Source organism: Cebus imitator, unplaced genomic scaffold (assembly GCF_001604975.1).
Source record: "Cebus imitator isolate Cc_AM_T3 unplaced genomic scaffold, Cebus_imitator-1.0 Scaffold400, whole genome shotgun sequence".
NCBI classification, from domain to species: domain Eukaryota; kingdom Metazoa; phylum Chordata; class Mammalia; order Primates; family Cebidae; genus Cebus; species Cebus imitator.
The window spans coordinates 1,741,018-1,768,369 of record NW_016107715.1 but is presented as its reverse complement, the minus strand read 5'-3'; the positions used below and the strand labels follow the sequence as shown (position 1 = coordinate 1,768,369).

Genomic DNA, 27,352 nt, shown 5'->3' with positions numbered 1-27,352 from the left:
ATTGAAGTCTAAGGAGTTGTCACGTTTCCTTAGAAGTTTCCATATAGGTCAGGAAATGTTTGTGGAGATCCAACTGATTCACTCATGTATTTTGCAAATACTTCCTGAGTCCTCTTCTAGGTTGGGGATATGGTAGATGATAAAGACATAGCAGGGAACAAGGCAGGCATGGATCCTAATGACTCCTCTAAATATTCTTCCAAACTGAGTGAGTCAGCGTGTACTGTATTTGAATGTTGGAAGTTCACGAGTGAGCTCAGTGACTTTAGGCAAGTCATTTAATCTTTATGAGCCTATAAAATTAAAGTGCTGAAATAGAGCAGTAGGCAGGTTTCCATCATTTTAAACCTTGTACGACTCATAGTTCAAAACAAATCACAAGCAGAACAGAAAGCATATAAAATAAAATAAATGCAGAACTTCTGTGCTTTGGGTGGGGGTAATGGGAAGCAAAGGTGAAAGATGGCACCTTTTTTCACCTTAGCCCCACTAGGATTCTCCATGTAGACATAGCGAGAGATTAGTGGCATGCAAAGCCTGGGCCTTCAGGCTTTGTGATCCTGTTCAGAGAAGAGGAAAGAAGTAACAAGTTTGGGTTTAGTGGGAAATTGGCAGATTGGACAAAATTTTTTTACTCAGTCACCATCAAATTCCTAAGACAAATGTTATAAAAAGAAGATAAATTAGTTAAGATACTAAGAATATGCTACATTTTATTTGATTGCTTCAGTATGATACTAGATAAGTAAAATAAACATATTGTTCTCACAACTCTCTCTGTCAACTTGGTACCCAAGAACTTGGCACCTTTTCTGAACTTCTAATTGTCCCATGTAGGTTATGTTTGGAGAGTGATTTATAAACATGAAACAAAGTTCTGACCACAAAACAGCATGAATATGGCCCTAACAGATGGGAGGAATGACAGCTATATAATAGGTAGATAGATAGATAGATAAGAGGAAAGGAAGGAAAGAAGAGAGGATGAAAGAGAGGAAAAAGGGAAGGAAGGAAGGAAGGAGGGGAGGAATGGAGGAAGGGAGGGAGGGAGGCAGAAAGGAAGGAAGATGAAAGGAGAAAGGCAGGAAGGGAGGAAGGAAGAGATGGAGGGAGGGAGGGAAGGAGGAAGGAAGGAAGGAAGCCAGGCAGACACATAATATACCAAAATTTGAACTGAGAATCAGAACTCAGAATTATGGGGTTATTTTAATTTTCCTTTTTTGTTTATCTGTATTGTCTATAGTTTCTGCATAGTATATATTTCTTCATAGATAGGAATGAACACACATTTTTTGAAGGGGAAATAGTTCTCCCTGCTCCCATGTCTACCTTCCCCAATGGGTGAGAGTATGTGATTGTGCTCAAAGAACTGCATTCAAATCAAATCCAATGATCCTGATAAACTGGAGAAATGATAAAAACGTACAGAATGGAATTCAATACACAGAAGTGCAGGCCAGCAGGCTTTAGAAGAAAATCAAACAAAAATAACAGAAAATTATTAGCCCCAAAGAAGTGAATAATTTCCTGTGGTTTTCTTTTCAAATTAACGATTCAGTAAATCGATTGTGACTTTTATCCCAAGGCCAGTTGATTTTGAGGAACTCAGGACAGGTTTCGATGCATTTGTGTTTTATTGGTTTAAATGTGCATGTGTCTAACTCCAAATTTAAGCTTCTTGAATTCATTTCTCAGCATTGCTTTCAAAATAAGTCCTTTAAGATATTATTTTTTAAATGATATTCCATGCCTTTCTACAGATGATTTCAACATTTAACATCATTTGCAAATACATTGAGTTTCTTTTAGCAAAGAGATTGACTACTTAGTAAAATGAACTCATTTGCTAGAGAACCAACATTTAGTTTAATTATTAAGCCAATGATTTACAAGAATATATAATAAAAATTGAGAAGCCATATGATGATGTTGTGTGTGTGTTTGTGTGTGTGTGTGTGTTTTTTTCTCGCTATCATGGATTAGCAATACTTTCCATGGCTGCATGACTTCCTTTTAATTGCCACATGTAACAACGCTAATAAAGAACAGAGGAAAATTCCTGGTTCTATCACTGTGAGTGGACATCTGACTGCAGTGAGGAAAACCTGAGGATGAAGTGAGACATAAGGGCTACATTTATAATGAAAGGCACACCCAACCAAAAATCTCTGAACGTTTCCTTTATTTCACAGAATATTGTAAAAGAGAACAAGTAGAGGGGATAGAAGACTGGAGCCCCATAAGGAAAACTCTGCATGGCTGGTGACAGCTGAGACAGCGGAGAGCCCTGCCACAAAGACAGCACAGCAAGATGCCTGCTTTCCTGCAGAAAGCCTTTTCTCCTAAGATGTATCACCTTCTTTTCATGAACAAATATATAAAAGCATGTTGTGAACTTGGCCCCACTCAACAGGGTTCCAGGGTCAAAGCACATCCTCTAGAGCAGGGGCCTCAGCTTTTTTCCTGGTGAGAAGCTACTCATCTAGAGGCAGATCACCCCACAGCAAGGGATGCCGAGTAGGAATTCCTGCCTGGTGGCCATCAGTATGGAGCTGGCCTGACGGCCATACAGCCCCAAAGCCTCTTATCCACAGGCATCTGATGGGCCACTGAGCTGCATTAGCCTCAATCTGTGCCCTACAGATATTTTCAAGTGTCCAGGACACACGTGGAGTGTGTGTGCACGTGTGTGTATTTGAATGTGGACTGAATTGTGATCCCCCTCAAATTCATACGTTGAAGGCCTAACTCCTAATATGTCTGACTACATTTGGAGATTGGCACTTTGAAGAAGTAATGAACGTTAAATGGGGTCATAAGGACAGGGCCCTAATCCAACAGAGCTGATGTCTTCATGAGAAGAGGAAGAAGCACACACACAAAAGACCCCGAGGACACAACAAGAAAGTGCTGTCTACAAGCCAAGGACAGAAGCCGCAGGATAAAGCAAACCTGAGGTTTCTAACACCTAGATTTTGGGAAGCAAATTCCTGTTGTTTAAGCCACTGTGTCTGTGGTATGTTTTTATAGCTTCCCTAGCTAACTAATTCTTGGGGGAAGAAGTGTCCACGATCTCTGCTTGGAGAGTTGCTGTCATCTCCCGGTAGGCACAGCAGATGGCAGTGGCGCCCTGTGAGTCTGCACAGCCAGCTGACCTGCCAGGCTGTGGCTCCGGCTTAGATAACTAAAGGATCAGAGATGTAAACTTCAAGGTCCAGATTGTTTCAATGGGAAAAAATCCCAAAAACCCTTGACATAAAGTGTCTGCTATGATCTAAATTAGTGTCCCTCCCCAATTCATATTTGAAACATAATTATCAACATAATGGTGTTAGGAGGTGGGGTCTGTAGAAGGTGGTTATGTCATGAGAGTGGAGCTCTCAGAAATGGAATTAGTGACCTTCTAAAAGAGGCCTCTGAGGGCTGCCTTGCCCCTTTACCATGTGTCAGGCTACAGCAAGAAGGTACCACCTATGAGCAAGGAAACCAGCCCCGACTAGAAGTCAGATCTGCTGGTCTCTTGATCTTGGACTTTCCAGCCCCCAAAACTGTGAGAAATAAATTTCTGTCATTTATAAGCCACCTACCTATAATATTTTGTTATAGTACCCCAAGGGAACTAAAACAGTATCTCTATAAATATCAATCAAACTGGGCTCTAGAAAAGTAATGAGATACTACTTGAAAGGATGAATAAGGGGAAAAAGTTCTCAAGTATTTGATGTTCATGAGCCTAACTTTCTTTTTCAGTGATGATTTATTGCTATTTCGTTGAGTCTAGGCTTGACTCTGCACATTGAGCTCAAACCCTCTCTATTGCTTCCTGGAGATTTTTGCCTCTTTCCTCTGAAGTTCCCTGGATACACTTGTTGCTGTGAGGCTGACATATCAGAACTGAGCATGTTACTGATTAGCTTCATATTGATTTCAAGAATTTTTTGTCCAGTTGCTATAATTGGGCCCTTATCTCCACAGCCATTCTAAGCACAAATCATAGAACCAAATCTGTCCTCTGTTCCTCACAAAGCTCTTAGTAATGGAAACTTAACCAATTTGGTTAGCAGGTAGCTAGCACCTACTCCTGCCACTATGGTTCACTACGAATCATGATGCCTCATTGCAAATCCAAAGTGGGTAAAAGTAGGCACACAGAGACCCTCTCAGTGTTTACATGTATATTACCAAACTTTTTAAGGATCAAGATGATTTTTTGATAATATAATTTCCAAAATTATACAGAAATGTCAAACCTTTTTTACTCGATGGATTGAAAGTCACATGTCCAGGCAGTGTCTGAGGATGAATATCAGGCAAGCGATCACACATGGAGAATATCAACCCAAAGCCTTGTAACTAAAACACACTCATAACTGTGTGTCTATGTGTAAATGACTGCAAGTAAATGAACCTAACTGAAAGTCACCAAAGACTACTGGACAGAGAACCAGCCCAAATGAGCATCTCCTCCCACCTGTTTACTGAGGATTTAAATCCTTTTTATTTAAATCCAAATAGATTGGCACTTCCCTGATGAAGGTGAAGTCCCCAGTTAATTTTCATATGGAGTTGGGCTTTCTCTGGGCTATGTTTTTGGATTTCATTTCACAACGATAGCAGTGCGTTTTTATCTTCAGACAATACGTACTGACATACCATGTCTCCTACATGCATTATCATTATTTCAGCGGAATATCACCTCTCAAGGGAGGTCTCAGAAATGCTAGTTCCACAAGACATACTGCTCAAAAATAGAAAAGATTCTGAGGCAAGCGTCAGTCTATTTGGATTTAAATAAAGAGTTCATATTTTGCTCACTGAGTAATAAAACTAACATGATAAAACCTGTCTTTAAGAAGTCTGCTTATGCTTTGGATTAATGAAGGCAGGTGTGGTATTGTGGTCAGGATACACAGACAGGCATACATGTTATTTTTTGGAGTCTTTTGGGGAAAAAAGCTTATTAGATTCTTGAGAGATAAGTTGATCTTCCAACAGATATTGGTGACTTTGAAACTCCTTGAATTTACATTGCTTTGGCCAAAACTTGATCTAGGGAAGAATTCCCTTAGAATAATTCTCCAGAATATTAAGGCTTTTTTTGGGGGGGGGGGTAAAAAACAGGATTCCTGTGTTCAAATTTTTTTGGAGGCTTGTATTAACCATACTTTTAATTTCTGTAAATTGATGCTTTAACCTCTACAAAATGACCACTAGCTGTTTCCAAGTAAGCCCTGGCTCACCCCAAGAAACATGTGGAGACTGTACATAGCCCTAAACCTGTGTGTTAACAGTCACCGTGAACACGAATTTCATGGGCACCACTTAGCAACACAGCTAACCTGTCCTAACAGGCCACCTACCCTGCCTCATCCGTTTCTTCCTGTGGGACTCAGACTAAAGGTTCCGCTCTCTCTCTGCCTCGAGACTGACCCTGCCTCTTCCCCCATGGGGGATGTGGTATTCTCCCGGGGGAACTGAAGGTATTATCAAGCTGTGGAGCTCTTTCTGGTTTTTCTCTTTGAGCTCTGTCTGGCTTCGAGGTAATATGGTTAAAACAAAACTGTGGGTTAGAAAAAAAAATGGACATACTTCTTTCTGGCAGTACTCTCAGAAATATTAATGCGTAAGTGTGCATTCTAAATTTTCAGTGTCAAACTTAACTTGGCTTTGGAATCTTTTTTATTTTTGAGCAGTATATCTTGTGGAACTAGCATTTCTGAGATCTCCTTTGAGAGGTGCTATTCCGCTGAAATACTGATGATGCATGTAGGAGACATGGTATGTCAGTACATATTGTCTGAAGATAAAAATGCACTGGTATCATTGTGAAATGAAATCCAACAACACAGCCCAGAGAAAGCCCAACTTCCATATGAAAATTAACTGGGGACTTCCCCTTCACCAGGGATTTGACACACAGACACTGAATGGTAATATCTGAATGAACTTACATTGTTTCGGTGGTCCATACATTTTAACATCCATATAATTTTGCTCTTCCTAGTATTTGAATACATTTTATTCCCATTTTTCTTCACAAGTGGCAATTCCATCTACCCATTCACTTGCATGAGACACCCAGGAATCTAGCAGTCTTCTTCTTTTCCCTTATCACAGTACCCACCATCACCCACTAATCATGTCATTTTGGCACGTCTCATGTCACATCTATCCTCTCTATCTCCAATACAGTCCTTATCCAGATTCACATTATCTCATGTCTCATTTTCATGGCATCTTAATTAGTTCTCTTTTCCCTAATCTTTCCCCCTCTTGAGTCCTTTCTTTATAGTGATGCTAATGTATTTTTCCTAAAGTACATTTTTTATTATGTTATTCTCCTTTTAAAAACCACCTGCCCTTTGACCCATGATTGTATTATATGAAGTCTAGACTCCCTAATCTGTCATGCCCACTTTTTTACTATCTCATCCATACTTGTTTTTCCAGTCTTCTCCTACCTGTAGCATAGGAAACAATTCAGTCACATTAATCTGGCTGTGATATGCTTTGGTGCTTTTTCACCCAGATCGATTCATCTTTCAAGATCCAGCTCAAGAGTGTTCTCTATGAACCTTCTCCTGGTCTCTTTCTTCTCCTTATCCACAGCATGCACTACAGAGTTTCATATTCATTTGCTCAGGTTTTTCTTACCCTACTAGTTGGCAAGTTCCTAGTGGTAAAATATTATGTATGACTCATCCTAAAATCTCCAAAGGCTGACATAACATTTGAAACATTGAGGAATATTTTACACATGCTTATTCAGTGAAAGGACCATTATTTCCTTTTATATATGAAATAAATTATTTGTATACTGTATATTTCTGATTTTGTGTATGAGTATTATCTAAAAGTGCCTCTTATAAATTAATCACTTGATGCTGCTCTTCCTTTCCAGCATAATTGGAAAGGGAAGAAGAAACATATATTTGTCTTTGGATGTTTCCCTCACATCATCATATTCTCACCTTCCTCTTTCATTACTGTTTCGAAAACCCAACATCATAAATATTTTTTGAGACCAAGAAAAATTATTCCCAATTCTGATTTTTCCTCAGAGTAAATGTAACTGCATGGGCAATTATCCATGATCGTACCCACAGAGAATAGAAGTACATTCCCAGTTCTCCTATTTTAGATCCTTAGGGGCAAGGATAGAATAAAACCTTCTCCCCTCCATGTCTGAGAGAGCAGAGAATGGACCCACTTGGAGGCTTGTAAGAGGGTACTGTTATCTAAACTCCGGATCAAGCAGTATGTCTCAATGTTGAGACTTTGACATAAGTAGAATTCTAGCCATTTGTACAAAATAGTAGGAATAAAAAGGACAGATGGACATTTGATCTCCCAAAGACAAATTCTCTGAATTAATCTGAAGTCAGTTTTTATGACAATCTTAGAAATTATTACAAATTGTTGATTTTTTTTTTGGGAATTTGTAGTCTTGGGTAAAACTGGTTAGTTATCAACACCTAGTAAATGGTTCATAAAAAGAGAACAGTCGAGTCAACTACACCTTAAGGTCATTTCCATCCCTAATCTCTCCTCTCTATTCCCTACTAGAATTGTTTATAAGAGGAAAGGAGTTTTAAAAGGCCTTCGATGAAAAGAAAGAAATTATGTTTTCAAAATGGGTGTGCTTCTCCATTCTTCAATTTGCTGGATACTGTTATGAAAAACACTTTAGTCTAATGGGCACAAAATGCTTATTGCCCATTCTAATGCTGTGTTTTGGGATCTTGTCTGAGGAATAGGAAGGCTAGGTAGAAGGCAGTAAAGAACATGCTTTGTACTTGAAATAAACCGAATAGAGCTTTAATACTTACAGCTGTCCTCTTCTTCAGTTATACATTTCACAACATAACAGGCGTAGATGAAACCTGCCAGCTGAAACAAAACAGAGACGCTTTAGACATCAGACAAAGGCAACAAAGCCAGACCTCACTGGGGAGTGGCTTTTCAAAGTCAGGCAGTTTACAACCAGACTCAGGGCTCCAACATAGCTCATCGGACTGGATCTTGACTCCAGTGTGGATTCCTGATTCAAATGATGTTCACCTGTCTTGTAAATAAATGTATTTCTCTGTTTTTTTTTTACCTACATTTATGTGTAAGATTTATTAATTGCCAGACACTCTAAAACAAATTATTTTCAGTACAGAAAAAGACTTATAACCATTCACTAGTGGACTAACATTTGCGTTTGTGCCAATCAACTTCTAGTTTACGTTTCATTAGCCCAGAGTCTAAGATTCTAAAAACTGGACTTCCACAGACCATCAAAAAAATGCTCTGAGGGAAAAAACATTAGGGCGATTCTGTGGCTTGCTGCATGAGCTCTTTTTAAGTAAGGAAAACTCAGATCTGAAACAGAAACCAGGGCATACTGAATATAATTAAGAGATATGTTACAGAGAAGTGATGAGGTGGACACCAGTAAGTAAGGGGTATCATCAAAATGCATTGAATATGACATTACACACATCACATTGTCTTTTCTGAAACGTTACAAAAAGGTCTGTGTGCTTGTAAAGGAGCACAGCAAAGTCATTTGATCTATTTTTTCAGATAGAGTATTTTTGTATTTCTTCATATTAGTACAATATTTATTTAGTCAAATTATGAGGACTAGTCAAAAGAAACAAATATAATTTCTGGATAAGTAGAAAACTATTTTTTTCTTTTTCTTTTTGCAGATTGATCTAGTTTGGAGGAGTCCTTAAAGGTATGTCCTCAAAATAGTGATGAAGATTATTCACAACCTTTCAGACAGGCATTGATCTGTCTGACGACCCACCCCATACAATAATATTTAGTGTGGGGAAGAAAACATTAGGAATAGCTACAGTCTTCAGTCAGGAAGTGAAAGCACGAGAAAAAAAGGAACTGCTGCGACAAGCCTAATGAAGTTGTTTTTCATTAGGTGACAGAGAGTGATCTTCTGGAGGAAGTGAGCGGAATATTTTTAAGTCAAAGGGTACACTAATAGGTATTTAATGAGCGCAGAACTATTAGGAGACAAAGCAGCCTCTGGGGAAAAGAAACTTTTAAGTCCCCAATTTGGATTTGAGAGAGAAAGCACGTTCTGGCAGATTGTAGCTATCTTCCGAAAAGAACTGGCATGGGATAAAAAAGAGGTCATTCCTGGGCAAAAGAGGAAGCAGCAGTGACCACGCCAGGAGAGGCAGAGTTGAAGGAAGAAGACTGATGCAACGTAGTCTTCCAACACTTTTGTTTTAAGATCCTGGAGGAGAGGGAATGCATGCCCCCTGCCCTCTCTACCCACCACTGTAGTATCTGCACCAGTACACATCATGAAGAGTTAAAAATAAATAGCCCTGGGCCGGTGTGGTGGCTTACGCCTGTAATCCCAGCACTTTGGGAGGCCAAGGCGGGTGGGTCACAAGGTCAGGAGCTCGAGACCAGCCTGGGCATTGTGGTAAAACCCCATCTCTACTAAAAATAAAATAAAAAAAACATTAGCCGGGCATGGCAGCACATGCCTGTAATCCCAGCTACTCGGGAGCTGAGGCAGGAGAATTGCCTAAGCCTGGGAGGTGGAGGTTGTAGTGAGCAGAGATCATGCCACCGCCCTCCAGCCCAGCCTGGACGACAGAGCAAGACTCCATCTCAAAAATAAATAGATAAATAAATACCACTGATGCTGTATCAGCAGACTGCGTTTTCTTTTTAAAAAATATTTTAGAAAACTCATCAAATCAGCATGTTTCTCTTTGAATTATATGTTGCTATTGGCAATAAAATAGTGATAGTGAGAACCACTTCATATAATAGAGTCATGAAGAGCTTTGTTTTTATGGGACTTACTTTTAGAGTTCATTGTATGAATTAAAAACCAATGTCTCCTATTTGACACTAGCAAAGATTTTCATTTGTCCAAACTCAAATCACATAGTAATTAGAGCATTTTCATGGGTACTAGAAAATTAAAGACTATACTACCACATCTTGATCTTTTAACCACCAGGACCCATGAAAATGCTCTTTTTATGGAGTGACACAGTCCCATAAGCTGCTTGTTATTGGCACTTGGATCTGGCTGTGTCTAGGTAAAGAGCCTATGGGTTTGGTTAAATCCCCTTGGTATTGCTTATAGTTTTACCTCTTCCTCCACATTAAGTTCTTACTATATACGGCTAAATGCTCAGGCTTATCAATAGTTTTCCTCTTCTTTTCAGTGTTAAATGCTTATTAGATTATTTGTAAAGCAATTTGTTCTAATTACGAACTTTAAAAAAAAGCTTACTCATCACTTCATTTCTTTGAAATGAAAATCTAGGTAACAAGCATAGATACATTCTGAGATTCAGGGCTAGTAAGTTTAAACTTCTCATTACAGTGTCACTAGATTCTTGATTATTAAGTGTACTCTCCCAGAATGCAGCTAAGGCATTGCATTCTGCTTACCAGCGATCTTTTAATTATTCAGTTTCATTCTTTAACTATCTGGGGAGCTCCTTTGATATAAAAGTAAATCCTGCTGCATTTTATTACAAAAGATTGCTGATTAAGAGAACTTTAGCTTTTAAATTGGTCACCTCTAACTACAAATGGAAATTTGTGTCCCCCAAATTAATCAATATTCATAAACTCTGCTATCTTTCAATTTCCCTAGACAATATAAATTTCTAACTTAATTTTACCTCCCCAGTGGCAATTCATAAAATTTATCTATAGGAAGGGACTTCAAATTATTTCTAACAATTCTCAGTGTCTCTGACATGGTTTGGCTGTGTCCCCACCATCTGGAATTGTAGTTCACATAATCCTCACATGTCATGGGAGAGACCCAATGGGAGGTAATTGAATCATGGGGGCGGTTACCCTCATGCTGTTCTCATGATAGTGTGTGAGTTCTCACAAGATCTGACGGTTTTATAAGGGAGTTTTCCCCTCCTTTGCTCTCATTCTTCTTCTTGTGGCCACCATGTGAAGGTCTCTGCTTCTCCTTCTGTCATGATTGTAAATTTCCTGAGGCCTCCCAAGCCATCCAGAACTGAGTCAATTTAACTTATTTCCTTTTTAAATTACCCAGTCTTGGGTATGTCTTTATTAGCAGCGTGAGAACAGATGACTCCAGTCTCCTATAATATGCAACTCTGCTAATTGCTACCTGGGCCACAATGATGAACTAAAGCAGAGTTCTAGTTACCACTGACATTTTGGGTTGGGTAGTACATTTTTGTTGAGGCTGTTACATGTTGTCAATGTTTAAACAATAACATCTTACAACCAAGACAATCAACAATTGAGGCAATTTTTCTTTTTAAGTAAAAAATGTTACATGTTATCTAAAAGACAAAATTGCCCCTGGTTAGAGCCACTATTTGAGATATAGTCCTAGCTTTAGGGAGTTTGCAATTTTGTAGCAGGTACACATACAATTGTAATTTGAAGTAGGTTTAGATAAATCATCAGAAAGAAGGGAGAAAATTGTAGTTCTAATAAGTGACAATAAACAGTAGACTGGACACTTTCATGTGTTAGCTCATTAATCCTCACAACCACCATCGGAAGAGCATTATATGCGTTTTTGCAGATGACAAGCAAAATGGGCCTTCGTTTTCCAGAGTGAGATTATCAAGCAGGAAAGATATGGGTTGTGTTTACGTAAGAGTCAGTAGCTACGTGTGATAAGAGTTTGGGGACTTTGTACTAGAGCAACGGAAATGAAAGCTGTGAAGACCAGATTAGGGCCATATTCAGTGGGCCTCTAGCATGTCAAAATGCCAATGGAACTGTGCCATTTTTCTCTACAATAAACTTAAGGAGCACCCCCTACAGAAGTATAGCATTTTTCATAGACCCAAATCCTTCACAATGTGATACTTGATTCCCTTTCTTGTTTCATTTCTCACCAATTTGTCGGAATTGATGTCAATAGGAAGCTGTTGGTAGTCTGCTGACATCTATCAGGTAGCTTTCCTTCTCTGTTCCTTAACTCATTTTCCTAGTCTGCCAACAAAGAATGCTAATTGCCTACATCTCTTCCTTCCCCTCTCTACTCAGCCTCACACCTCCAGAAATGAGTAGTTCTAATTCATTCTTTTTTTGCATTTGATTTTGAAACCATAGTCCTGGGTTGCTAAACTAGACATAAAGCTTTACATGGTAGTACTGCCTGCTTACTTTCCAGGTTGTCTTTTTTTAATTTTTTATTTAACTGTTATTTTAAGTTCTAGGGTTCATATGTAGGTTTGTTAAGTAGGTCAACTTATGTCACGGGGGTTTGTTGTACAGATTATTTTGTCACCCAGGTATTAAGCTGGCCTTAGGGAATGAGTTAACACCCATCAGGAAAAACAACTAATGGATACTAACTCATTCTTTAAGGCTGAATAAAAGTGCGGCTTTCTCCAAGAACTGGTAATCCATTCTCAGAGTAGGTCGGTGCTTGGCACTTTTGAGATGGACCTTCATAAGTGGGAGGGCTGGAAAAAAAAAATAAAGAGGAGAATGGAGAGATGGAAAGGACATCTTCCAAGCAGAGCTCAGACTAGAGCTAGAAAGAAATAGATGATATTGAGGGAAGAGGAAGTGGCCCAGTTCAGGGAAGCTGGGACTGTATAAAGGGAAGTAACGGGGCACAAAGCAGATAACAGAGGCTCGTGTTGTTAGAGTAGATGTGAGTATCCGCAACTAAAAGAAAATAATTGTATTTTGTTCCTTATTTAAAGATGCTTAGAATAATAATGGAAGGGACCTGTGGCATTATTCTGGGCAAACACACAATTATCCACTAGTGAAAGAAATAAAATATTCTAGTTGTTTTAGTCTTTGCCGTTTAAAACAGAGCTAAGTATAAAACTTTTAATTTTTATTTATCTTTTCATCTTCATATATCTAATGTGATTTGTTCACTTCTAATTCACTTGATAAGGAATTACATATCATCTTGATATCATTACTGACTGAAAGGAAATGATATTTTCTCTCTATAACTAAATCAGATTAAAGTTCTTTTTTGTATCCACAAACCTAATTATGAATGTATGTCCTAAAAATTCACTTAGAAGCTAATAGATAAAATGAAACCAAAGCCTTTTGGTAAGTATTTTAAAGGATTTAATTATAATAATTGAAAATATAGCAAACTTAGTGTTTAATATGTTACATTCTGGATTTCTGTTTCTGGGAAGCTGGAGTAATGGGAGAAATACCTTTCCCTATCCTTCATATTAAGCACAATTTAAAACCCTTGACATTATATATATAACAAACACAAGAAGACTCTGAAGGGTGGAGAGAAGGCAGACCAGCTATGGACTTTGGTACTCAAGAAAGGACATGTGGGTGAATTCCATTATTATTTTTTCGGGAAGGTTTCACATACACCAGACTTACTTGGAGCTGAAGAAGCCTATAACTCCAAAATGCCAACAGGCACAGATATTTTAAAAGCCCCAGTAGAAGCTTTTTGTCTCTGGCCAAAAGATTAGAGAAAAGGAAAAGGCAGCACAGCAGGACAGAGCACTTTACAAGATAGTGCTTCTGTTTTAGCCAACACCATAGAAAAAAAAAAGACAAAAACACAAAAATTGTAGCCCCACTCCCCAACCACAGCAACAGAGTAGGGAGCCAAACTACCCCTCTGCCTCATAGGTAATCCAGACTTCTAGCCTCACTCTCGAATAACAAGGCAGCCCTCTTCTCCCCAGTGGAGTGATATCAGTGTAAGCTTAGTAGAAGATCAGGACTTTTACCAATTCCCGGCAGTACTGAGGCCAGTCCCCCAACCCTGCGGCATCAGTGAAAGCCACCTTGGAGCAGTAATAAAGCTGTCTTACTCTTCCCAGATATGGAAGTATCAGTGAGAGGCTAGTGGCAAGCAGGAACTTCCACAGCCTCCCAGCCTTAATGAAAAGCCCTTCCCACCTTGAGTATCAATGGAGTCTAAGTGGGAATCCTGGACTTCTATCCCCACTTGGCAGAAATGAGTCAGCATTCCTCTTTCTCCTAGAAAAACAGCATGAGTGGAATCAACTAAAATGGAAGGCTTAATTAAGATCTAGGATCTCATAAAAATGTCCATGTTTCAATTAATAATTACTAATCATACCAAGACAGGATGGCCTCAAATTGAATGAAGACAGCCAATGCAACCTAACCACAGAGGTGATGAAGATGTTAAGATTTTCTGACAAATATTTCAGAATAGCCATTGCAAAAATGCTCCAGTAAGCAATTACAGACATGTTTGAAATAAATTAAAAAATTAGAAATTTTCAGCAAAGAAATAGAATATATAAGAAAGAACCAAACTGAAAATTTAAAACTAAAAAAATGTGGAGGAGACAGAGGAAAGAATCAGTAAACTTGAAAAATGAACAATAGAAATTACCTAAACTAAGCAAGAGAGATAAACTGGAAAACATGCAAGATCCTCAGAGATTCATGGGAATAATAAAGATGTAACTTTCCCCCCTATTGGAGTCCTGAAAGGAAAGGAGAAAGAGTTCAGCACTGAAAAAGTGTTCAAAGAAATAATGACTGAAAATTTCCAAAATTTGGCAAAGGATATAAACTTAGTAATTCAAAAAGCTTAGTTAACCACAGAGAAAGTCATGCCAAAATGCATGACAGTCAAACTTTAGAAAGCCAAAAACCAACGTCTTGAAAACAGAAACAGGGAACATTTATGTACAGTCATTCTGGAAAACAGTTTGGGGGTTTCTTTACAAGCTAAACATGCAACTACCATATGACCCAGCAATTGCACTTCTGGGCATTTATCTCAGAGAAATAAAAACATGTTCCCACAAAAACCTGTACACCAACATGCAGAACATCACTATTCCTAACAGCCCCAAGGTGGATACAACCCCAATGTTGTTCTTATTTTATTTTACTTTAAGTTCTGGGGGACATGTGCAGATCTTGCAGGATTGTTACATAGGTACACACATGCCATGATGGTTTGCTGCAGCCATCCCCCTGTCACCTACATTAGGTATTTCTCCTAATGCTATCTCTTCCCAATCTCCCCACCCCTGCTCTCCCTCCCCTAGCCTGTCAACTCCCAAGAGACCCCAATATGTGATGTTCTCCTACCTGTGTCCATATGTTCTCATTGTTCAACACCCACTTATGAGGGAGAACATGCAGTGTTTGGTATTCTGTCCTTGTGTCAGTTTGCTGAGAATGATGGTTTCCAGATTCATCCATGTCCCTGCAAAGGACATGAACTCATCCTTTTTTATAGCTGCATATTATTCCATGATATATATGGGCCACATTTTCTTTTACCAGTCAATCATTGATGGGCATTTGGGTTATTTCCAAGTCTTTGCTATTGTAAACAGTGTTGCAATGAACATAAGTGTGCATGTTTCTTTATAAAAGATTGATTTATAATTCTTTGGGTATATACCCAGTAATGGGATTGCTGGGTCAAATGTTATTTCTATTTCTAGATCATTGAGGAATCACCACACTGTCTTCCATAATGGTTGAACTAATTTACACTCCCACCAACAGTGTAAAAGTTTTCCTATTTCTCGACATCCTCTCCAGCATCTGTTGTCTCCAGATTTTTTAATGATCGCCATTCTAACTGGTGTGAGATGGTATCTCAATGTGATTTTGTTTTGCATTTCTCTAATGACCAGTGATGATGAGCATTTTTTCATATGTTTGTTGGCCTCATGTATTGTCTTCTTTTGAAAAGTGTTTGTTCATTTTCTTCACCCACTTTTTGATGGGGTTGTTCGTCTTTTTTCTTGTAAATGTCTTTTAGTTCTTTGTAGATTCTGGATATTACCCCTTTGTCAGATGGGTAGCTTGCAAAAATTTTTTCCCATTCTGTTGGTTGCTGGTTCACTGTAATGATTGTTTCTTTTGCTGCGCAGAAGCTCTGGAGTTTAATTAGATCCCATTTGTCAATTTTGGCTTTTGTTGCCATTGCTTTTGGTGTTTTAGTCATGAAATCCTTGCCTATGCCTATGTCCTGCATGGTATTGCCTAGGTTTTCTTCTAGGGTTTTTATGGTGTTATGTCTTATGTTTAAATCTTTAATCCATCTGGAGTTAATTTTTGCATAAGGTATAAGGAAGGGGTCCAGTTTCTGCTTTCTGCACATGGCTAGCCAGTTTTCCCAACGCCATTTATTAAATAAAGAATCCCTTTCCCATTGCTTGTTTTTGTCATGTTTATCAAAGATCAGATGGTTGTAGATGTGTGACATTATTTCCTAGACCTCTGTTCTGTTCCATTGGTCTGTATCTCTGTTTTGGTACCAGTGTCATGCTGTTTTGATTACTGTAGCCTTGTAGGGTAGTTTGAAGTCAGGTAGCATGATGCCTCTAGCTTTGTTCTTTTTGCTTAGGATTGTCTTAGCTATGCAGGTTCTTTTTTTGGTTCCATATGAAATGTAAGGTGGCTTTTTCCAGTTCTGTGAAGAAGGTCAATGGTGGCTTGATGGGGATAGCATTGAATCTATAAATTACTTCGGGCAGTATGGCCATTTTCACGATATTGATTCTTCCTAACTATGAGCATGGAATGTTTTTCCATCTGTTTGTGTCCTCCCTTATTTTCTTGAGCAGTGGTTGGTAGTTCTCCTTGAAAATTCCTTTATCAGACTAAACCAGAAAAGTTGAATCCCTGAATAGACCAATAACAAGGTCAGAAATTGATGCAGCAATTAATAGCCTACTAACCAAAAAGAGTCCAGGTCCAGATGGGTTCATAGTCAAATTCTACCAGACGTACAAAGAGGAACTGGTATCATTCCTTCTGGAACTATTCCAAACAATACGAAAATAGGGAATCCTCCCTAACTCATTTTATGAGACCAACATCATCCTGACACCAAAACCTGGCAGAGACACAACTAAAAAAGAAAATTTCAGGTCAATATCCATGATGAATATTGATGCAAAAATATTCAATAAAATACTGGCAAACTGAATGCAACAGCACATCAAAAAGCTTATCCATCCTGGTCAAGTCAGCTTCATCCCGAGGAAGCAAGGCTGGTTCAACATACACAAATCTATACATGTAATCCACCACATAAACAGGACCAAAGACAAAAACCACATTATTATCTCAATAAATGCAGAGAAGGCCTTTGACAAAATTCAACAGCCTTTATGCTAAAAACTCTTAATAAACTAGGTATCAATGGATGTATCTCAAAATAAAAAGCTATTTATGACAAACCCACAGCCAATATTATACTGAATGGGCAAAAACTAGAAGCATTCCCTTTGAAAACTGGCACTAGACAAGAATGCCCTCTCTCAGCATTCCTATTCAACATAGTATTGAAAGTTCTAGCCAGAGCAATCAGGCAAGAAAAAGAAATGAACAGTATTCAATTAGGAATTGAGGAAGTCAAATTGTCTCTATTTGCAGATGACATGATTGTATATCTAGAAGATTCCATCGTCTCAGCCCAAAATCTCCTTAAGATGATAAGCAACTTCAGCAGTCTCAGGATACAAAATCAATGTGCAGACATCACAAGCATTCCTATACACCAATAACAGACAGATAGCCAAATTATGAGCAAACTCCCATTCACAATTGCTACAAAGAGAATGAAATACCTAAGAATACAACTAACAAAGGACATGAAGGACCTCTTCAAGGAGAACTACAAACCCAATGTCGTTCTATGGGTTAACTGTTAAAAACTGTGGAACACTCATACCATGAAATATTACTCAGCAAGAAAAAGGAAGGGATGACTGATACATGCAACAACCTGCATGAATTTCCACAGAATTGATCTTGGTGAAAAAGGTCAACCCAAAAAAGTTGTATGTTATATGATTCTCATTACGGAACATTCTTGACATCATAATATCGTAGAAACTGAGGCCAGGTTGGTGGTTGGCAGGGACTAAGGAGGATGGGTTAGAAGGAAGTGGTTGTGGTCATAAATAGGCAACATATGCAATTCTTGTAGTGATGAAACAGTTCTGTGTCTTGACTCTATCAATATCCATATCCCAAAAGTGAAGCCATACTAATTTTTGCAATGTAATACTATTTGGAGAAACTGGGTAAAGTGTACACAGGATCTCTCATTTTATTTCATACAATTGCATGTGATCTACAATTATCTCACAATAAAAATTTACTTGAAAAATACTACACTTTAGGGTCCTTTTATTTATGTTTAAAACCCTTCATATTATAGTGTATAAATTATAAATATATCTAAGCCAAGTAGATATGCTTATTTTCTTAAGTATAAAGACAGATTTTAATTTTTGTGCTTTATCTCAACGTGATTAGAAATGAGGAGTAGCAACGCTACTTTTTTATCCACAATTATCTCACATTCCAAATAAATCGGTTGTATGTTTTATTTAAATTAAATAATCCAATTTCGAATTCATAATCATAGGCTCTAAGCCCATGCTTTTTGTAATAGGAATACGAACAGTAGGATATTATGCACACACAAAGTATAATTTTAAGTTGCAGGTGATTTTTACTTGCTCTTTTTCATCTTATTCTGTCTATATAATTTGAGATTGCTTCAGCAAAGGATTCAAATATGATTATATCAGTGTTATTAATGAAGGTCTTTATATGAAGTATTTTATTATGTGGGCTGGTATATCATCTCTATTGTTTACCCGACGATTCTTATCGCATACAATTCCACTGGCTCGACTATTGTGGAGCACACTGCAAATTTTCTCCACTACGAATAATCCAGGTGCAGTTATCAACCCAGAATAACTCATGGAGGATTGCCTCCAGGGCTATTGTGAATGTTCACAGCCTACTGGGTCAGAATAGCTTTTCAGAGGATCAGAAACATATCTTAATACCAGCCTTTAGGTATTCTGCTGCATCATCAAGCATGACTGTATTAAACACCTTTTTAAAAGATTAAATAAAACTAGACATACACACAAACTTGTATTATCTACTTTAGGATGGGAAATTGAACTAAATGCCAACACTGGGTTACCTAATCATTCCCGTTATGAAACAGTCTCTGGAAACTGGTAGATTTCTTCAGTCCAAATTACCAAAAAGTGACTCTAATTCAAATGAGTCTGGTGTATCAGTAAACTGGGCAGAGCAGAAGATATTCAGGCAAGGTGAAAGATGACTAATAACATTCAAATGTCATCATGGTTAATACCTCTCTCAGGGATTAAATATCAGATTTGTTTTTAAAACTGTATTGCGAGCAGTAGTTCAACCATTCCATACATATGCCGCTTGGGAGGTGACCAAAGAAATGGCTAATCCAGTGCAACAGAACTGCCTCAAAATTGTCTTCTGGTTTAGAGGCAAGAGCCATAGGGGAGTTCTGAACCAAAACTATTCATTGAAAATAATTGAGAAATGTAAAAAGCAACTATCAATAATATCATACTATTTTAATGGTAAAGCTAAGTTTAAGATTGTATATTTGTAATGTACAAAAGGAACTCTGATTTATTCACAATGAATCATTTGAAGCAGAAAGTACAATTTTTAAATATATTGTAAAATGTAGACAATTAATGCTGTCCTGAAGAATCTCTGAACAAAATCTCTACACAGTTCTTTTGGGAGCAACTGGTACAAGTAGCATAATTTTTGCTCAGGGATAATAGGGTACCAATAGCAAAATTAACTGTACAAAAGATAAGGCATTTGTAAAAATAAATTAGCCCATATTGGATATTCTCTAACATTAGCAGACAAGGCTAAAGAAGGATCCGTGTATTTCCTTGACAGGAGTGCGCTGCCCCAGTGGACAATGGGAATACAAGGCCAGATTTCTCTGTAAAGACTAGGAGAGCAGATTACTTGCATTAAAATACTTAGTTGCCAAAATAACTGGCATTAAATAGGTGCCTTTGGAAAAAGAAAGGGGGGGAAACTAAATTAACATTTCCTTCTTTTTAGAGGTATTAGTTTGGAAGATGAGGAAAATGTGAAACGTACAATGCATCTGAGACTTCAGCACGTATCTAGTGATCAAAAATAATGCATTCATTAATATTATATAAAAATGATGTCAGTGGTACTCTCACTGGACTCAAAAAGATAAAGTGAAATACAATAAAGACATCAGGGCAAACCAGCTAGAGAGAAAAGTTACTTTAAAATGTTATCTTAAACTCAGCTACATTATCAGGGTTTTGAAAATATAGTTAAGTAGGCACCTTAGGGCAATTGGTCCCTTTCCCATGACATGTGTTAGAATAAGCTTCATGCTTATGAAAAAGTATTTTGTGTGGCACCCAATAAAGCATGCCTCTGAAGCAAAGTACTTGTTGCAGTATGTGGCAAGAAAGATGAATGGGAGTGAAGTAGTAACAGAGAAAACAGCCTCTAGGGGAGTAAGATGTGGATTGAGGAAGACACAAATTTGAAGACCAGTTTTTTCCCAAAGCAATTTTAAAAGGCACAATACTGAATCGAAGTGTCACTTAAAACCCCAGTCAAGTCTATCCATGCATAGCAGTATAATCTAGTAGAACTGAATAACATTGGAGTCGGAACCTGGGTTTAATTGGTGTTCTTCACTGACCCTTTCTTCCTTTCCATCTGAGTTACCTTCTTTCCAATATAAATCTTAGATTGTCTTCTTTCTATGTAGCTCATAGCCAGTACAAGAGTGAAACAGTGTCATAAACTTCAGAATAAAGGGATGTCATTAATTACTAGCAATACAATTATAACAGTTTGGGAATATATAACCTAGGAAAAACTGCAATTGTACTTCTGTGCATTACCTTTTTATTTTTAGTGCTTAAACCACAAAACCAACCAATCCTCTAACCGACCCCTCACATCCTGGTAACAGCTGGGAGGTAGGAAAGGAAATGCCAGTGATCACTATTTAAAGTAATAGCAGCCATTACTATACACTGTATTCTGGGCATGTGGTACCGCCTTTACAGCCATTCTGCTATTCATTCTTTCCAAAACTAAGGAGACAATTTCTATCATCATCCCTAATTTATAAATGAAAAAAAAAAAAACAAAAAACCCCTGAGGTTTAGGGAAGCTAGGTAATGCTGTCCCAAGATTCAGACATAATGAGAGGACTTGATCCATGCCTATGGACCCCAAATCCTATGTTTCTCCCTTTCACTCAGTCTACTTAGTTTATCCAAAAGGCAAAACTGACAGTACTCTCAAGCAAGGGACCATAAGATTCTAAAAATCAAAGTGAATTCACTTTAAAAAAAGTTAAAATTAAGTTCACCTAGTTTTCCAAGTTGGAAATTCGGAGACAGAGGATAGTACTGGGCTTTGAATTAGCAGAGCTTGGAAATAAGCAAGAAAGAAAGTGGCTCAGCTACCAGACAAACCACAGAGGAGTTTAATATGACTTGTGGGAAACCTGGAGCCTGTGGGAGAATGTGAGCGCTCCTCCCACTCATTTAATTACCATTTCAGTGGTTCCGACTCATCATGATTTTATAGTTCTCCTCTGAATTGCTTACACGTGCTTCTACACACCAGAGTGGGCTTCTTATATTAGACATATATTGGTGAGCCACTAATTATCTTCAGTTTACTGCTGGTGAGCAAGGCAAGCCCTGCATTAGGTGGAGAGTCAGATGGATGGGATGGTTCTAAGAGCTTGAAAATCTAAACCGTAGCTCTTTTTGCTCATAAGATAAAGACAGGATAGCAAGTATTGAAGGTCATTCATGACTTGGCTCAAGCCTATGCTTTCAGCCCCAACACTTGTGGCTCCCCTTTCCTCTTCCAGATTAAATATCCACCAGTTCCTCCAGTATACATGCCATGCTGTCTGATATCTTTATGTTTTTGAATAAGGCATTTCCCTATCCAACAAACAACATTTATCACCATACAGTGAATGCCTACATGAAACATGGGCTACTCCAAGGCTACTCTTCAGGACAATATTTTCTAAACACCAAAAGCACAGATAGGCATTCCTCACTCTCTGTGCTCATGTAGCACCCTGTCCAATATCTATATTACATAACTTCATTTTTGCATATGAATTCTTATACTGGACTGTGAGAATTCTCTAGAGAACCCAAGAATATTTCTACTACCCCAGAAAGTCCCTTCTCGACCTCTTATCTTCACCACTCTCCCAACCCTTACACCAACCACCAGGCCACACCTGTTCTGATTTTGATAACCATAGAATGCTTTTGCTGGGTCTTGAACTTCATACCATAGAATCTTATTGCTTGGTGTCTGGCTTCTTTCATTGAGCATAATATAATATTTTTGACATTAAGCCAAGCAACTGCATCTATCAGTAATTCATTGTTTAATTTTCAACTGGCATTCTATAATATAAATATATGAATATACTTATATCAGCTAACTGTTGATACATAAGAAACCAAACCAAAATTTAGTGGCTTGAAGTAACAACCATTCATCTTTGCCCTCTGTTTTTGGGGGTCAGCAATTTGGATTGAGTTCAGCTGGGCAGGTCTTTTGCTGAATTTGGTTGGGCTCACTTATGCATCTGTGGTTGACTGTGAATTAGCTAGGTAGCACTTTTTACTGGGGCTTGGCTGATTGTTAGGTGAGGGTGATGAACTCAAATAAAGGGACCACATATTTGTGATGTCACATATCTAATCATTCATCAGAACAATCTGGGCTTGTTCACACTGGCGTGGGAGGTTGAAAGAGCAATAGTAGGAGACTGCACTTCTCAGGTTTCTGTTTGCGTTATGTTTGCTGTCGTCTCAATGTCAAAATCAACTGGAGGCCATTATAGCAAAACTCTTCCATGATGCCACAATTTATTTATTTATTCATCTGTTAAAGGACATTAGGCTCTCGAGGATTAACTGGTTATTTTCAGTTGCTTCCAATTTTGTGTCTTGAGCTAACTCATTTAAATAATTATGTTTTAGGATTTCATGATTAAATAGTGACAGGAGGATCTCTCTCTCTCTCTCTCTCTCTCTCTCTCTCTCTCTCTCTCTCTGGAGTCTGGCTCTGTCGCCCAGGCTGGCATGCAATGGCATGATCTCAGCTCACTGCAACCTCCACTCCTGGGGCTCAAGTGATTTTCCCATCTCAAAACCTCCCAAGTATCTGGGATTACAAGCTCCACCACCACGTCCAGCTAATTTTTATATATTTTTGTTAGTAGAGACGAAGTTTTGCCATGTTGGCCAGGGTGGTCTTGAGCTCCTGACAATATATTTTATCTAGTTTATGGGCCCAAGATGAAGATTAAAAAAATATCATAAGTATGAATGCACTTTGAGCTCCCAGGAGAAACAAAAATGTATTAATTCTCCTCATTTGTAAATGTTCATTGGATTTTGACTATTCAGTCATTCCTACAAGAAGAAATGTCCTTTTAATGTCTTTTTTCTCTCTAGTATATGTATTAATTGGCTCAAGTGTTTTCTGTTTTTTTTCCTTTTTTCTTTTTTTTTTCATTTAAGTAAGCAGAGGTTGAGAACAGTTAGCTAATTTAGAGATTTTTTGGAATCACCTTCTAAAAGAGAAGTTTCAATATGGGGATTGAAATTGCTTCTCTTGCTCCTCAAATTTTTTTTTTTTTTTGCATTATGCTAAACTTTATTTTCACCAGATAAGGAAAGCTTTTATTGTCAAGAAACCAGAGATTGAGTCTCTTCTTGCCATCCACACTTCAGCAAAACTTCAGAACCTTGACTATCAGGTTTATAATTTTACAACACAGAAGGATGTCTTCAAACTCTTGGAATTTGATAGCCATTGCAGAACTTAACATAAAGCTAACCAGGGAAGTTTCTTTTCAGAAGCAGAGGGCAATTTTGATATAGATAGCTATTTTCTTTTTCTTTTTTTTTTTTTGTAGTTTACATTCTGGGGTACATGTGCAGATCATGCAGGACTGTTGCATAGGTACATACATGGCAATGTGGTTTGCTGCCTCCATCCCTCCATCACCTATATCTGGCATTTCTCCCCATGTTATCCCTCCCCAACCTCCCCACCCCCTGCTGTCCCTCCCCTCTTCAAGGAGAACTACAAACCACTGCTCAAGGAAATAAGAGAGGACACAAACAGATGGAAAAACATTCCCTGCTCATGGTTAGGAAGAATCAACATTGTGAAAACGGCCATACTGCCCCAAATAATTTGTAGATTCAACGCTATCCACATCAAGCTACCAATGACCCTCTTCACAGAACTGGAAAAAAACACCTAAAACTTCATATGGAACCAAAAGAGAGCCTGCATATCCAAGTTCATTCTAAGCAAAAAGAACAAAGCTAGAGGCATCACGCTACCTGACTTCAAACTATCCTACAAAGCCACAGCAATCAAAAGAGCATGGTAGTGGTCCAAAACAGAGATATAGATCAATGGAACAGAACAGAGGCCTTGGAGGCAATGCCACACATCTACAACCATCTGATCTTTGACAAATTTCACAAACGCGATGGGGAAAGGATTCCCTGTTTAATAAATTGTGTTGGGAAACCTGGCTAGCCATGTGCAGAAAGCTGAAACTGGACCCCTTTCTGACACCTTACACTAAAATTAACTCCAGATGGATTAAAGACTTAAACATAAGACCTAACACCATAAAAATGTTAGAAGAAAACCTAGGCAGTACCATTCAGGACATAGGCATAGGCAAGGACTTCATGACTAAAACACCAAAAGCAATGGCAGTAAAAGCCAAAACAGACAAATGGGATCTAATTAAACTCCAGAGCTTCTGTACAGCAAAAGAAACAATCATTAGAGTGAAGTGGCAACTAACAGAATGGGAAAAAATTTTTGCAATCTGCTCCTCAAATTTTAAAAGTCATTTAAGAGTTATTTACCTATTCTTTATTAGTAAATATCAATCATATTTCTGAGCTCAATTGCTCCCTATATTTATATCAAACTAATTCTATCCAGATTATCACTTCTTACTTTCTCTTTCAGATTTTTATCGTTAAAATTTTCTCATTATACACTTGTCAAAAAATATCAAGGTGAATACAACATTGGTGACTCTATTAAAGAAACAGAAGAGTAAGAGAAGAAAAAGAATTTGATAATTTGTCAAATATAAAAAAAAGGAGACTGCTAAGAATGGGCCCCTAAGCAGGGATTTTAAAAAAATATTATTTAAAAATTGCTATCAACTGCTATACGAACCATGTTTTTGTTCCTTAAACTCAGCATTTTAGTATCTCCAGTGACTTGTAGGCCTTTTTCTTGGAAATTCAGGAAAATATGTTTCCCATTCCATTATATTTCTGACTACATTTAAAAAAATAGGCATGAGCTCGTTATAATCACAGCATCAGAACTCAGAGGGAGAGTAAGCTGTTTGCATTTCTTTCTTGCCTTTAAAGATGCCATCATTATCACTTCTTCTTCCAGTTTGATAACGATCTGTCTATCTCCTCACTGTAACTTAATGACTTCAAAATTGTTAAAACCTCATTATTGGATGTCATATCTCTCTCTCTCTCTCTCTCTCTCTCTCTCTGTGTGTGTGTGTGTGTGTGTGTGTGTGTGTGAATTGTGAGTTGTAACAAAGCAAGAAATACTGAGTAAGAAATGACATTCTGCTGATTTTTATGGTCTTTTATGAAGCTCAAATTATAATTAGCCCCAGTCTGCTTCTGCAGGTCAATTTTCTAAAACTAGACAATTTAAGAGAAATTGTTTTATACCTCACTTCTTCACTGCACTCTAAAAGGTCCTCAGCTAAAATTTATCTGTGACTATGATTCCTTCTAAATCCTTCTTTAGATAACTATGACTCCCAATGATTTGTAACTTCATTATTCCAAGTTATACACCACTTTCAACCTTCACAACTTCCTAAAAGTCAGGCAGACTTTGCTGTTCCTCATCTCTGATGAATATATTTAATCTGAGAATATTAGTGAATAATAATAATTAACATTAGTACAGTATTCTTTCTGTGCCAAGCACTGTTTATGCATAAATTCTTACTCCTCACAATCACCTTATGAGATAGGTATAATAATTATATTCTCTTCATAGATGAGGAATTGGGGGCATAGAGAAGTTAAAAGCCTTCTCCAAAATCACCTGCTAACAGGTATTGGAGCTGAGATTCAAACCTAGGATGACTGACTCCAGAATCCGTGCTCTTAACCACTATACTGTCTGCCAGTCAAGCTCAGGATGCAAAAGGCTACATTCTCCCTGGCATCCATGGACATTTTTGACAGCTCTTTAGAATATACACCTCATAGACTGAAATTTCTTCCTTTATATGAAGCTGATTAGGAAAGTAAACATAAATATACAAAAGCATAACTTTCCAACTGCACTTTAATATTATTTATTAAAAACCTGAATTATAGAGAAGAAATTCTCTTGCTTAAATCTTTAGAAATACTAAAAAATCTGACCACATGACAATATATTTCCTTGAATATATTTTATTTTGTAGAGGTAAAAATTCAGGTTGAAACTAACTATTTCTCTTTGTTAATGATAAATGATGTAACACCTAAGCCTTTAATCTAAATTGCATATCTGTAAGATAAAATACGCTATGACTAAGATGAATATAGACACTCAGCAATAGAAAAATGAGACCTTTTAATTCTACTAAATGTAATTGATAAAAGACTACTTGGCACAAAAATATATGAATAATTGTCAATCTAGTGTGCCTATAATTTGAAGCATAATACTCCAGCAATTGTTAAAGGAAAAAAAGTGGAAACTATAGTTTTATCTCTTAGAAAAGGTAGTGTAATAGAAGGATGTGAAAAAAATTAAGGTGTATCATAGGATAGTTCAAGCTATATTAAAGTGGAAGTGTAGATGAATACAACACTATAGCAGAAATAACATGCATCACCCCACCCTCAAGAGCTTTAACTGTAAGGCAAGGGCATCCCACCTTCTCACTTTCCTAACACATACACATATCACGCGCTATTTGGAATTAGGTGGAGTACGCACTGGAATGATGGTGCACTTCCTCACGACCTTTCTGTGGCTATGGTTCCTATTTTTGATCTAAAGCAGTGTTTCGGGTGATTGGAGTGTGAATGCAAACGAGAGGTGAAGTGACCCATGTCCTACTCTGAGTTCTTCTAGTCCAGAATTTCTGCTCTTTTCAAACTCAAAAGTCAGTCAAGCATGGTATTGTCAGCAAAAAGCCAGTGCAGGGTACAATAAACCTATGGGCTACTCAGTGCTAAACTGTTGGGTAGAAATATAAAGTTCATAGTTATGCAAAAATGTCCACGGAGGCTTAATAAACAGCCAAGCTAAATTAGGTTTAATCATGGCTTACAGGATGGACAGTATGAATACAGACCACTAAATATTCTTTCAGAACAAAACCTCCTCCAATCCAAACTGCAGTTGGATTTAGCAGGTGAGGGTTTGCTTTCATTTCTACCAGAGCTGCCAGCCT

At 37.8% G+C, this 27,352-nt stretch overlaps 1 protein-coding gene across 10 annotated transcripts in view; it reads right to left on the bottom strand.

Moving 5' to 3' along the window:
- The window catches only part of NKAIN2 (sodium/potassium transporting ATPase interacting 2), a 1,029,496-nt gene that overhangs the window by 20,158 nt on the left and 981,986 nt on the right, over positions 1–27,352 (bottom strand). For all 10 annotated transcript variants that reach the window (XR_005196898.1, XR_001819114.2, XR_005196899.1 and 7 more), the window contains one exon: positions 7,830–7,890. Coding sequence is in view for 5 of the 10 variants with exons in the window: in XM_037731456.1 (XP_037587384.1) it covers positions 7,830–7,890 (61 nt within the window). In the remaining 5 variants the exon portion in view is untranslated. The remainder of the gene's footprint in view (positions 1–7,829; positions 7,891–27,352) is intronic.